At 43.1% G+C, this 13,956-nt stretch overlaps 2 protein-coding genes across 3 annotated transcripts in view; one reads left to right on the top strand and one right to left on the bottom strand.

The window, feature by feature from the left end:
* Positions 1-96: 96 nt before the first annotated feature.
* On the bottom strand, positions 97-12,886 carry lsm7 (LSM7 homolog, U6 small nuclear RNA and mRNA degradation associated). 2 transcript variants are annotated; one of them, XM_069927961.1, is made up of 4 exons: positions 12,588-12,886; positions 12,279-12,369; positions 8,502-8,573; positions 97-249 (listed from the first exon to the last, which is right to left on the bottom strand). In XM_069927961.1, exons 1-4 carry the CDS (start codon positions 12,591-12,593, stop codon positions 134-136), a joined length of 285 nt encoding a protein of 94 aa, XP_069784062.1. In that variant the 5' UTR covers positions 12,594-12,886; the 3' UTR covers positions 97-133. The 2 variants fall into 2 exon arrangements, with proteins under 2 accessions (XP_069784062.1, XP_069784061.1); XM_069927960.1 differs by lacking the exon at positions 97-249 and adding an exon at positions 2,510-3,334.
* LOC138758673 (signal peptide peptidase-like 2B) overlaps positions 12,593-13,956 on the top strand; it is a 59,622-nt gene continuing 58,258 nt past the window's right edge. Inside the window, 1 exon segment of the mRNA XM_069927959.1 lies at positions 12,593-12,843. Coding sequence (XP_069784060.1) covers positions 12,772-12,843 — 72 coding nt within the window. The 5' untranslated portion in view covers positions 12,593-12,771.

Below are 13,956 nucleotides of genomic sequence, written 5' to 3'. Positions count from 1 at the left end.
AGGACAACCTTGTGTTTGCTCTCACTAGCCCTTTTTATGTTGAAACCCTGCATTATAGCTGGCTCATTTTTTTTTAAAAAAGGCGAATTTACCTTTTATGGTGACGACCAATAATAAAGACCCTGCAGTGTCTTTACGCAGAGCTGAGTCGGGAGCCGTCTTCCAGAGCTGAATAAGGCAGGTCGAGTGGTGCAGAAGTGCCGCCCGCCACTGTGACGTCAAACTTGCATGCCGAGAAGGGAAAGCAGCCTATACTCGAAAATAATAACAGTAAAGCAAGTAAGAGCACTAGTGGAGATCTGTGCAAGCAGTCTTAGGACTCGGGCAGATTTCCTGCGCAATGTAATAGCCCCTATTAACCTTATGGGTTTTTTTAAAATTCACGCTCCTGGGTCACAGGCTGATGGCGTCATCGTGTCATCATCAGCCCTTCCCCCTTGGAGCCAAATTCAGAGGCATTCCTTTTATGGAGGAGTTGGAGCGACTTCACCTCTGAGTCTACCCCCGAGGCAGATGGAATGTCAATAAGCTGGTTCATTCTCTACATCCAATGTAAGGGTTAAAGTGTAATAGTCACTACAGAATAAACTAAATTTTCTGGCACTTTACTATATTGATAAACTTGTAATGAATTAAGCCAAGAGCAGCAATTTCTGCCAGTTACCATATAATAGTCCATATTTGAGCAAAATAATCCATACTAATACTTTAATGCAGTGATGATGGAATGCTGCAGTCAGAATGCGTCTTTGTTAAATGCAATGTTAAAAGCAAAGTTTAATCTATCCTAACAGATGAATAAGAAGGTCCCAAAAGAGCAAGGAAAAAGTTATTTGAGTCTGCACTTTATCCTCAACAAAATTAGTCATTAATCTGGTTGTTTGTAAAAACTTTACTGATAACGGTAATCATGTTCATTGGCTATAAAACAATTTGGTTTATGTGTAGGCCATGAAAGATTAGCTTAACAAATAATTAAAAACAATATTAACAGTCATTTTTGCAACTTTGAAGGAAACTAAATGTTAAATACTTCATTATTCATTAATTAATTATAATTTAATTACAAATATTTATTAGTAGAGCAACAGAAGAAACACATTTGTGAATTTTAATGGAACCATAGAGCTGATATCACATAATCCAGTTATACAGGTAAAAATTAATGAAAGGTTCCGTTCCATTTCTAAAAGGGTTAAATTTCATGTCAAGGAATCAGAATGTCACCTCATCTGGAATAAAAGACTTTAATTAAAATTTAATTTGCAAGTATCAAGAATTGTCCATCACTTTCTCCATTGCTTTATTTCAACTTTTACTGGAGATTATGAACAAGTATTTGGTCACAAACTGTGTGTGGCCACTGTCAGTCAAACTGCACCTCTGGTAGTGGCTGGAGTGCCCTCTCCAGGATGCAAGCCACTGTTGAAGTATGGAATTTCAAATGGACCAACGATTTCTGACCTCACAAACAGATGGACGCTGTTTAGTTTTCAATACATGGAGCATCTGAGACTTTCATGTCCAGCAAAGCCAAAGAACTCCCCCAGTGAGAATGAGAGAATGTTACTTTGCACCATTGTTCCTTTATCTCATGAAGGGACTAGTTTCAGTTTGTAGTCATGTCTATTTTAGTTAAATTGAAACAGATGGCTTCTCGAAACAGTTCCTGACCTTTAAATCAGTCAACACATTTACCCTTTCAATTAAATTAGAACATAACAGGCACCGTCTTCACTGATCTATGCTAATCCAAACTCTCATCTGCCTGCCCATGATCTATATCCTCCATTTTCTTGCCTGTTCATGTTTCTATCTAAATGCCTCTTCAATGTAAGATTATTATTAATCTCCCCTTATTCTCAGGGACCTTCACAACTATTAATCTTCCTTATTGGTTTTAGTCCGCAGGCATGTAATGGTACAATCAAGGAATTTTGCCGCTACACGGGGAGTCTAAAAAGGAATGTGCAGGAATTTTGAGTCAATTCCAGCACTGTGATTTATCTTGCAACTTTTTGGAGAAAGCCTGCGGTGTAAATCGTACCAGAAACCTTTGTTGTTGGTCATTCAACCTACGGCACATCTAACCACCGGGACTGTTGCACTCAGGTATTTGCAGTCTAAAATGGCGTCCAGTGTGAACGACTTCATGGGCAGTAATTATGCTAATTTTTTCAGCAATTTTCCCAACACTGCAGTTTAAAAAAACATTCTTGTGCCATCCTCCAAACATTGCCTATTCTTTTCCAAGACTTGCATCAGCCTTTTCATTACCACAAATTCTTTAAGAGGAGAAATAAAACAGAATCAACAGCAAATACTGGAAAAACAAAAGTTTATTGTAAACATTGGACAATGTTTTACATCCATGTTCAGCATCAAAAAATAAAGGGAACAAATTAAATCTTTAAAGAGGCTTACATTAAATGATATTTCTATGCAAGACTCCAACACAAATTACTGAAATGTTATTCACAATTATCTGGAATAACTTCAAGTTTTATTAAAAAAAAGAATAGAGTAAAAAGTTACTTGAGAAAATAAAAGGTGGTTCCAGAAATATCAATTCATTTTAAATAAACACAAATGAAATGTACAAAGTAGGTTTCTAAATCAGCTGGTTTTTGTAACAAAAGGTGTCTTTCACTGGTGATTGTTGCTGGGTAAATCCACCTGGGGCTTGCAGTGTATGATCCACTGCAATAGGGAGCTCAGCATTGTGAAATAAGTCTGGAAAATACTCAAAATGGACAAAAAAAGGTATTAACGGTTTGGGTCAATGACCCTGAAAAAGGTTATCAATCTGAAACATTAACTGTTTCTTTTCTCCACCAATGCTGCTCGACTTGCTGGGTATTCCCAGCATTTTGTGCTATTATTCAGTATCTGCATTTTTTGCTGGTTGCACTGAACAAGCTTTATTTCTGTATTACAGATCACCACGTGAAAATACACCACTTCTCAATTACTGGTGATAGAGCCACTATCAGAATAGTTCATGATTGACCTGTACACAATAAAGAAAAGAGTGCAATCTCTTGCTTGCCAGCCAAACCACTTATCCTGTTTCGCACATTTAGAAACCTCCCCATGCTGGTGATATTATAAGACCCATCAAACACATCAGCGTTAGCTAATGGATAAAAACAAATTGAAATCCTGAGATCTGTTGATGTGATGTTTCCAAGCTAACCATCTTGCTGCTGGATGAAAGGGTTTGGAATGGCCTCCATGCCATCTTGTGGGCAAATTAGAACAACTGAAGTTCCTCGGCATACAACCAAACCAAGTTGACGGGTGTCTTCGGTCAATTTGTATTGGTCATCTGGATCTGAAAATCATGAGCACAATTTATACCCATCTTCTAAACATCCATCTTTACCACACAAGGCATTATATAGAACATTTACTTCAAAAGAAATTTAGACCTACATCATGGTAACAGGCCATTTCGGCCCACAAGCCCGTGCTGCTCCATTGACCTACAACCCCCACCCCCCCTCCCCAGTATATTTTGAACAGTGGGAGGAAACTGTTGCACCCAGAGGAAGCCCATGTGACACAAGGAGAACATACAAACAGCACTGAATTCAAACACCAGTCCCAATCGCTGGCGCTGTAAAGGCGTTACACATCACTACTCCAACCATGCTGTCACATTCTGGGCAAATTCAAGCAAAACTTTTCACTACAGCAGCTCAGCTAATACTAGTTTTTCCCTATCTCAATACATCATCATCTCCTCAAGCATCAATATTATCTGGCAAATTAGAGTAAAACTTGGTCAAGATAATATCAAGTTCTTTCTTTTTGGAAAGATGATCAATGTTACATTCTAGTATTCATAGGATTCCTGAGTTACAAATCAATTAGTACATGGTTCCAATGACTGGCATCATACTAACAGTGAAAACCTCACTAGAATTTAGCAACATACTAAATTCCTTCTCCTGTCAATATATCTGCATCAAATTAACTTGCTTAAATGTGTTGAAAACGTCAACTAGGCAGGGATGTCCACTATCTCTCTCACTGTTCGCATTAGCTATAGAACCCTTGACAGAAGTGATAAGAACAGAAAATAAAATAAAAGGGATAAAAATAAAAGAGAAGGAATATAAATTCAGTCTATTTGCAGATGATGTCATAGTATACTTAACAGAACCAGAAATATCAATAAAAGAATTACATAAGAAATTGAAGGAATATGGAGAAGTATCGGGGTACAAGATCAACGCAAATAAAAGTGAAGCAATGCCAATGAATAAGTTTAAGAAAGAATCACCATTTAAATGACAAACACAAGCAATCCGATACCTAGGAATTAGAGTAGATAATAATCTAGGCCATCTATACAAATTAAATTATCAGCCATTAATGAAGAAATTACAAGATGACTTAGAACATTGTAAAGATTTACCACTAACACTGATAGGAAGGGTAAATTGCATTAAAATGAATATTTTTCCAAGGATACAATAACTATTTAAATCGTTACCAATTCCCTTAACAGAGAAATTCTTCAATGAGCTAAAGAAAATAATAAGGAAATTCTTATGGAAAGGGAGAAAACCGAGGATAGCGCTAGATAAATTAACAGAATGGTACAAACAAGGGGGCTTACAGCTACCAAACTTTAAGAATTATTATAGAGCACCACAATTAAGATACCTATCAGATTTTTATCAAACAAGGGAAAAACCAGATTGGACCAGATTAGAGCTGGATAAAATAGGGGAGAAGGTACCTGAACATATACTATATAAGTGGGATGAAAAGCTGGTGCAACATAGAAGTTCACCAGTACTGCACCATCTGCTCAACATTTGGAAGAAGATTCACATAGAAAGGAAAAATAAAATTACCAACTACCAAAATTATTACTGACGCAAAATCAACTAATCCCTTTCACAATAGATAACCTTTCCCTTAGAGAATGGGAGAGAAAAGGGATCAAAAGAATAGAAAATTGTTTTTTGGGAAACAATTTATTATCTTTTGAACAAATGAAGTACAAATATGGTATAACTCACAGTACAATGTTTGCATACCACCAACTGAAAACCTACTTGAAGGACAAATTGGGAAGCAGGCTGAGGTTACCAGAAGGAAGCAGCTTTGAATATGTGATTACAGACACAATGATAATTAAAAGATTTATAATGAACATGTACATCAAGCTGCAAGAGAAAGAGAATGATGAAATACGCTGTAAACCCAAACAAAAATGGGAACAAGATCTAAACAAAGATAAAAAAATGAAGAATGGGAAAAGCTATGGTCCGGAACTATGCGAAATACAATAAATGCGATGTTACGCATGATACAATATAATTGGTTACACAGGCTATACACCACGCCCCAAAAGTTAAATAAATGGGACTCAACAGTATCAGATAGATGTTTTCGCTGTAAGAAGGAAACGGGAACAACAGTACATGCAATTTGGGCATGTGAGAAAGTGGAAAAGTTTTGGGAAGATCTAAATCAGGTATTAAATAAAAATCACAAAAAGCAACATACCAAAAAATCCAGAGATCTTTCTTCTAAGTAATATAAGAAGTAAAGAACTTGGACTTGATTTGGATGGAGCACAAAAAAGATTTATTATGATTGCCTTAGCTGTAGCAAAAAAATGTATAATGTTAACCTGGAAATCAGAAGAGAGCCTGAGAGGACAGCATGGTGCATAGAAATGAATAAATGTATTCCATTGGAAAAAATAACATATAAATTTAAGAAATAACATCACAGTATTCGAACAAATTTGGGAACTGTATATGGAACACAACAGAGAGGGCCTACCGTGGACCTCCACCCCCTAAAATGACAGAATGAGAAGAAGACAAAATGAACTGACCCAGTGTGTAAAAGTAGATGACACAATTTTCTTGATTATTTTCATTGTGTGATGACGTTGTTTAATGGGTTTAATGTATCATATATGTTGAACGTTTAGTGGGTGGGAGGGGGGGAAAGGGGAGAAAATGACTGTGTATATTCAAGAGGGAAATGTTTGTGTGTATTTTGGTTAACATGGTTCATAGCGTGAAAAATATATTTTTTTTAAAAAAGTGTTGAAAACGTGGATAGAATGACATCCTCCAAGAGGGCGTCATGACTACTAGAATATACTCGTGTAATTGTCGAGTATTTTGGACCAATTTTTCAGGTTACATTTTGGTTGGGGGGGGGGGGGAGTGGGGTTGACTTATACCCGGGTCGTACTTTTGACTGTGGTAAGTACATTTCCCCTCATCGAAACTTCCATTAACTAAAATGATCCATGAGCCAAACTTTTTTTTGTGGTGCTGACATGATATCACAAATTGAAAAACCTGATCACCCAACTTCCCCATGTGGGGCTCTGATGCTCTGTTGGTGCCATTTTGATAAGAGAGCTCTTGTGTACTGTACAGTGTTTGGTGCTGCATTCATCTTTTTTGTTTAAGGAGAGATCAAGTTTTTTGGTATGTATTAAAACATTATTTCATGCTTGAAAAGTCTTTTTTTTTGTTGTTGTTTAACCGCTGATACAAGTATTCTACTGATGCAACTGAGCTTCTTGAAACCATGGTTCCATTAAGTGAAAAAACCCAATAACCAAAAACCGACCAGTCTCAAGCTTTTTGGATATGGGGAAACTTATTATACCTGCGTCGTTCAAGGCGACGGGAGCTCAGATGGCAGGGATCGGGTGGTGAGTCTGCAATTGAGGCGTTGGGAGCTCTGATGGGCAGCTGGGGCTTAAGAGAGAGTCTGCAATCAGGGCATCAGGAGCTCAGACAGACCAAAAAATGGGTGGAGAAACTCTGTCTATGAATCCCCTTCTAAGTTTGAGTTAACCTGGCGACCATTTATTCAATATTTTCATTTGTGGTGAGTTCCATAACATATAACATATAACAATTACAGCACGGAAACAGGCCATTAGGCCCTTCTAGTCCGCACTGAACCAAACACCCCTTTCTAGTCCCACCTCCCTGCACAATGCCCATAACCCTCCATCTTCTTCTCATCCATATACCTGTCCAACCTTTTCTTAAATAATACAATTGACTCCGCCGCCATTATTTCTCCCGGAAGATCATTCCACACGGCTACCACTATCTGAGTAAAGAAGATCCCCCTCATGTTACCTCTAAACCTCTGCCCCTTAATTCTTAACTCATGTCCTCTTGTTTTAATCTTTCCACCTCTTAACGGAAATAGTCTATCCACATCCACTCTGTCTATCCCTTTCATAATCTTAAATACTTCTATCAAATCCCCTCTCAACCTTCTACGCTCCAAAGAATAAAGACCTAATCTGTCCAATCTCTCCCTATACTCTAGATGCTTAAACCCAGGTAACATTCTGGTAAACCTTCTCTGCACTCTCTCCACTCTGTTTATATCCTTCCTATAATTAGGCGACCAGAACTGCACACAGAACTCCAAATTAGGCTGCACCAACGTCTTATACAATCTCAACATCACCTCCCAACTCCTATATTCCATGCAATGATTGATAAAGGCCAGCATACTAAAAGCCTTCTTCACCACCCTATTCACGTGAGTTTCTACCTTCAGGGAACGATGTACCGTTACTCCTAAATCTTTCTGCTCTTCTGTATTACTCAATGCTCTCCCATTTACCACGTATGTCCTATTCTGATTCTTCTTACCAAAATGAAGCACCTCACACTTATCAGCATTAAATTCCATCTGCCATTTTTCAGCCCACTTTTCTAAGCAGCCCAAATCCCTCTGCAATCCTTGAAAACCTTCTTCATTATCCACTATTCCACCTATCTTAGTATCGTCTGCATATTTACTAATCCAATTCACCACCCCATCATCTAGATCATTAATGTATATAACGAACAACAATGGGCCCAATACAGATCCTTGAGGCACACCACTGATCACCGGCCTCCAACCTGAGACAATTATCCACTACCACTCTCTGGCCTCTCCCTTTCAGCCAATGTTCAATCCATTGATCTGGCTCTGTTTTCTTTTTATGATTATGTATGATAATTGGGCTGCTAGATGAGATCGGAGTGATCGGCGTGGTTTAGCTATGTCGGTAGGTTTTTTTTTAAAAGTTTTTAATTCAGATTTGTTTTTTCTTCCTTTTTGGGGTTTTTTTTCTCTCTTTTTTTTATATATTTTTATTAATTATATCATTTTTTTTAAGAGATAGTTCATACTCTAAACTGATCTAAAAAATTTTTTATGATATATTTTTATTCTGCAATATTATTGTTTAATATTTCTGTATTAATTTGTTATTTACTATGTATTTTTCATATCTCTTTGAACTGTATGTGTTTATAAATTATAATAATAATAAAAAGATTGGAAAAGAAAGAAAAAATGGGTGGGTGGGGGTTGATTATTAAATGGTATTGATGATTATACGAATATATACAGTATTTCTGGGTCTGTTTAGTTATAGTTTTATAAGGAAGAAACAGCTGAATATACTGCAGCATTTATTGACATTCTCTTACCTCTCACGTACTCTATAGTTCCATCCAGTACAAGATTGAGGAGTGGGTCAAACCCTTTCAAAATCCCGCTAGCTGTGGAAGAGACAAATAGTTATGCCACCAACATCATACTTCTACTTTAGCCATTTTACCTTTGGGTAAATTGTAGATAGAAATCCAATACATGTCCAGAATGGTCATATTTTTTGGCAAATAAATTTCAATGGCATGGTTAGCGCTACACTGCTACAATGGGATTCAAATCCCTTGCTGTCTGTTAGGAGTTTGTACATTCCCTCTGTCTCTGCGTGGGTTTTCCCTAGGGTCTCCCACTGTTCAAAAACGTACTGGGGTATAGTTCAATTGGGTGTATTTGGGCAGCATGAAAGGGATTATTACCATGCTGTATGTCTAAATTTATATTTAACATAGTTGTACTAACATAGGTATTAGTTTTATTCACTCATTTTATGGCTTGCAGGTATTGCTGGCAAGTCCAGCATTTATTACATATTATTCATTGGGCTAGAGTTCTTCTCCTAAAGTGAAGTTGGTAGGGAGATCTAGTGACAATGAAGGACCAGCAATCTATATCCACATCAATATGGTGTGCAACTAGGAGGGGAATCAAAGTTGCGGTGTTCCCATCCATGCCCTGCCCTTCGTGGTAAGAGAAGGCACATGTTTGGGAGGTGCTTTACAATAACCTTACAGAGTAACTGTGGTGTACTTTGTTACACCACTGTGAGCCAGTGGTGGTAGATATTAAAATTTAAGAGAGTTGATGGGGTGCCGTTCAAGCTCTGTGCTAGATGGCGTTGAGCATCTTGAGAATTGTTGGCTCTGTATTCATCTAGGGAAGTGGAAAGTATGGAACTGCACTCCTAAAATTGCCTTGTGATGGCAAAAGTGTCTTGGGGGTGTCAGGATGCAAGTCACTCAGTGCAGGATATCTATCCTTTAACCTGTAGCCACCGTATTAACATGGCTGGTCCAGTTGAATTTTTTGGAAATGGTAACTCCAGGATATTGATGGTGGGGCACTTGACAAAAATAATATCACAGAAAGACAAGGTTGTTAAAGTGGTTCTTTGAAAACAAAAGAATACATGCAAAAACACATTTTTAATCACTTTGCAAAGTGTGAGAACTCCATTACAGCAAGAGGCACTGCCACAAAAAGCTAGTCTCACCCCAAGAGTCTACCTTGTGGATTACAATTATAGACAGAACCTCCAGTTTTCCAGAACATTCAGAAAATACTTCTTAAAGTTCATTAATGAGGGTGATGTTCCTTACCCAATAGTCTTTTTAATGCTTTGCCAAATAAGGAATTTCTTATATGCCTTAGGGATGTTGAAACTGATAACAAAAGAATGGAATGTAGCCATCCTCTCTCACTACCAGTTATGGGGAGCTGGTGAATACTCTTGTTGGCTATGGGGTTATTGCCTGGGAGTTTTATGGCTAAATGTTACTGGATGAGCAGATTGGTTTCCTTTTATCTTGAAAAATGTAGATTAGGTTTTAACCAAATAATGCTTTAAAATTATTAAACTTAATAAAATAGACAGAACATTTCCACTAAAGAGAAAAAGTAGAGGAATCAAGAAATCAAACAGGCAATTCAGAAGAAAATGAATGACATCCAAGTTCAGAGAACAGAATTTGCTGTTACAATGAGTGATGAAAGGCAGGAAATAAGGAATTTGTACATTCTCCCGGTGTCTACGTATGTTGCCTCTCACCATTCAAAACATAGGTCAATTGGATGGCAAGGGCTCATGGGCCAAAAGGACCTGTTACCGTGCTTTATGTACATCTAAATTTTTTTTAAAATTTAAATAAAATGCATTAAAGGAGATGGTGGACAGCCTTACAATGGAAAGAGTGTTCAGGGGGTGGGGATGGTCACACTGAAAGATAACGATAACAGGAGAAAGTTTGAGTACGATAAATTATTAAATTAATTAAATAGTACAATTATCCCAGGCAGAAGTTAGAAGTTTAACTATCTTACTGCCTCAAGATCTGAGTGAAACATAAAAGTCTGCAGAAGCTGTGATTGTGGTTAAAAATACACTGAAATGCTGGAGCATCAATAAAAAGCAAAGATATATTGCCAATGTTTCAGGCCTCAGCCCTTCTTCAAGGAATAAGGAGAATGAGCCAGAAGCAGGAGATCTCAGAATTCAGACAACTGCTTGTTGGGGGAGGAATCCAGACTACAAAAGGTGCTAATTGAATAGGATAAGGGACAAGGTAAGAATTTATCATGTTAGTGCAAAAGGAGACAGGGAAAGGAGAGACAGAGCTGGGCGAAGGCAATATGGGAAGAAGTGAGGGGGGGGCGGATTTCAACAAAAGCTAGAAGTCGAAAATAATGCCATCCAGTTGGACGGTGCCCAGTTGGAAGACGAGGCATTGTTCCTCCAATTTGCAGGTGGTGTCAGTGTACGAGATCAGGTAAGCAAGGAAATGGGATGGGGAATTGAAATGGGAGGCCACTGGGAGATCCATGCTATTGCAGAAGACAGAGCCAAAGTGCTCAACAGAGCGATCTTCCAGTCTATCCAATGTAGAAGAGACCACAACGGGAAAACTGGATGTAGTAAATCAGTGGTTCTCAACCTTTTTCTTTCCACTCATATACCACTTTAAGTAATCCCTATGCCATCAGTGTTCTGTGATTAGTAAGGGATTGCTTAAAGTGGTGTGTGAGTTGGATGGGAAGGTTGAGAATCGTTGCTCTCTACCCAATTGTGACTGAAATATTTGGCTTGAGAAAAATTGTCATTGGCCCATTTCCTTTGGAGTTATGAAACATTTTAAAACTTGCATTCTCAGTTTCATGAGAAGAGTTTCTTAAATTATCCCATGGTACATCCCTCACCACCATTGTGGCAGCACATTCCATGAATCCACCACTCTGAAAAACATTTACATCCCCACATACTTGCTCCTAGCACTTTAAAACCGTGCTCCTAGTGTTACCCATTTCAGCCCTGGAAAAATGCCTCTGGCCATTCACACAATCAATGCTCAATCTGGGCTGCATCCTTGTAAATCTCCTCTGCACCTTCTCTATAGTGAGTTGACTAGAACTGAACCCAATATTCATAGTGGGGTGTAACTAAGGAGTCATATAGCTGCAACATTACCTCATGGCTCTTGAGCTGAAGGCCAACACCTTTTTAACCACACTAAGTGTTCTACGGACGCAGACCCCAATATTTCTCAGTTCCTCCACACTGCTCCTATTACTTACTGAAATAAACCACTAGACACTTTTCTAGGTTAAACTCCATCTGTCACTTCTCAGCCCAGCACTGCATCCTATCAATGTTCCTCCATAACCGACAACAGGGGTAGGCAACCTTTTTACCACGAGTACTACGGGGGGGGGGGGGGGGGGGGGGGGAAGGAGATGTAGGTTCATTGGGCGGAACTGACTCGTGGGCCGAAATGGCTGTATGTCTACATTTAAAAAAATTGCCCCACCCCTGCTCCAGACCATCCACAACCCCACTAATCTTCGTGTCCTCCCCAAAGTTACGAGCCCCCCCCTCACCCTGTCTTCCACTGATCCCTGGCGTTTCCACTCACCACTAATTACCAACCAGAGTAACACTCTCCCTGGTTATTGGTTCGCTAATCCTCTATCCACACAAACATATGTGAGCCCGAGCCCCCAACAAACTCCTTGCAACTGACTAAGAACTTGCAGAACAAGTTCAAAGTACATCACATCAAGCCATTCATCCAAAAGTCATACACGAGCAAATTATCAATCCATACCTTCTCGCCCCCCTTGAAATTTCACACGGATTGTTTTGTCTATGTACTTAGAAAGGTCGAGAATACTCTCTTTCTTCTTCTTCTCCTTGTCCTGCGTTTAAAGATGCAGAAGAAATATCAGAAAAGGCGAAATAATCAAACAAGGCCGAGCTGCTGAGACCCTGCAGATCCGCGGGGCAGCGGCGACACCACTGATCCGGGGGGATCCATCCCTCCGGGAGCCGCAGCCACCCGAATACGCGAGCCAAGAACGGCAGGACACAAGATGAAGGTCAAAGCCCGCCAAGGGACGGGCCCAACACAACTCACCGCCATCGCGCCGGCCACCTGCGACCTTTAATCCCGGCGACCTTCAACCCCGCCGGCGCGCGGACTTCCGGTAACCGCTTCTCGGCGTCCCGTCGCCGCGCTCGGACTGGGCGGCCGGCAGGTTACGATGTAAAGGGGTGGGCCGCCTTGTCGCTGCTGTCGAACGGCTGGAGGCGAGGCCCGAATGCGCTGCCGATCGGCCTGGAAGATGGCGCTGGGAGCGCGGCTGCTGCTGGTCGCACTGCAGCTCCCTCAGGTCAGCAACGCGGGGCTGGCAGAGGGGACAGAAACCCACCACCCCCCACCCCAAAATGCTCACCCCCCCCGGTCCGCCCCTCAGTGCTCACCCCGCCCCCCCGCCCGCCCCTCAGTGCTCACCCCGCCCCCCCCGCCCGCCCCTCAGTGCTCACCCCGCCCCCCCGCCCGCCCCTCAGTGCTCACCCCGCCCCCCCCCGCCCGCCCCTCAGTGCTCACCCCGCCCCCCCCCGCCCGCCCCTCAGTGCTCACCCCGCCCCCCCACCCCGCCCGCCCCTCAGTGCTCACCCCGCCCCCCCCGCCCGCCCCCTCTCTCCTCGCCCCACACCCCGTCCGCCCCCACCCCGTCCGCCCCCCACCCCGTCCGCCCCCCCACCCCGTCCGCCCCCCCACCCCCGTCCGCCCCCCACCCCGTCCGCCCCCCACCCCGTCCGCCCCCCAACCCGTCCGCCCCCCACCCCGTCCGCCCCCCACCCCGTCCGCCCCCCACCCCGTCCGCCCCCCACCCCGTCCGCCCCCCACCCCCGTCCGCCCCCCACCCCGTCCGCCCCCCACCCCGTCCGCCCCCACCCCGTCCGCCCCCTCTCTCCTCACCCCCCACCCCGTCCGCCCCTCTCCCCTCGCCCGTCCGCCCTCTCCCCTCGCCCGCCCGCCCGCCCGCCCCCCCTCTCCCCTCGCCCGCCCGCCCCCCTCTCCCCTCGCCCGCCCGCACCCCCCTCTCCCCTCGCCCGCCCGCCCCCCCTCTCCCCTCGCCCGCCCGCCCCCCCTCTCCCTCACCCGCCCGCCCCCCCTCTCCCTCGCCCGCTCCGCCCCCCCTCTCCCCTCGCCCGCCCGCCCCCCTCTCCCTCGCCCGCCCGCCCCCCCTCTCCCCTCGCCCGCCCGCCCCCCTCTCCCCTCGCCCGCCCGCCCCCCCTCTCCCTCGCCCGCCGCCCCCCCTCTCCCCTCGCCCGCCCGCCCCCCCTCTCCCCTCGCCCGCCCGCCCCCCCTCTACCCTCGCCCGCCCGCCCCCCTCTCCCCTCGCCCCGCCCGCCCCCCTCTCCCCTCGCCCGCCCGCCCCCCCTCTCCCTCCCCCCCCCCCCTCTCCCCGCTCCCCGTCCGCCCCCCCTCTCCCTCG

This window comes from Narcine bancroftii, chromosome 3 (assembly GCF_036971445.1).
Source record: "Narcine bancroftii isolate sNarBan1 chromosome 3, sNarBan1.hap1, whole genome shotgun sequence".
NCBI lineage: Eukaryota > Metazoa > Chordata > Chondrichthyes > Torpediniformes > Narcinidae > Narcine > Narcine bancroftii.
The sequence above is the reverse complement of the archived record's forward strand: the minus strand, read 5'-3'. Positions and strand labels throughout refer to the sequence as shown.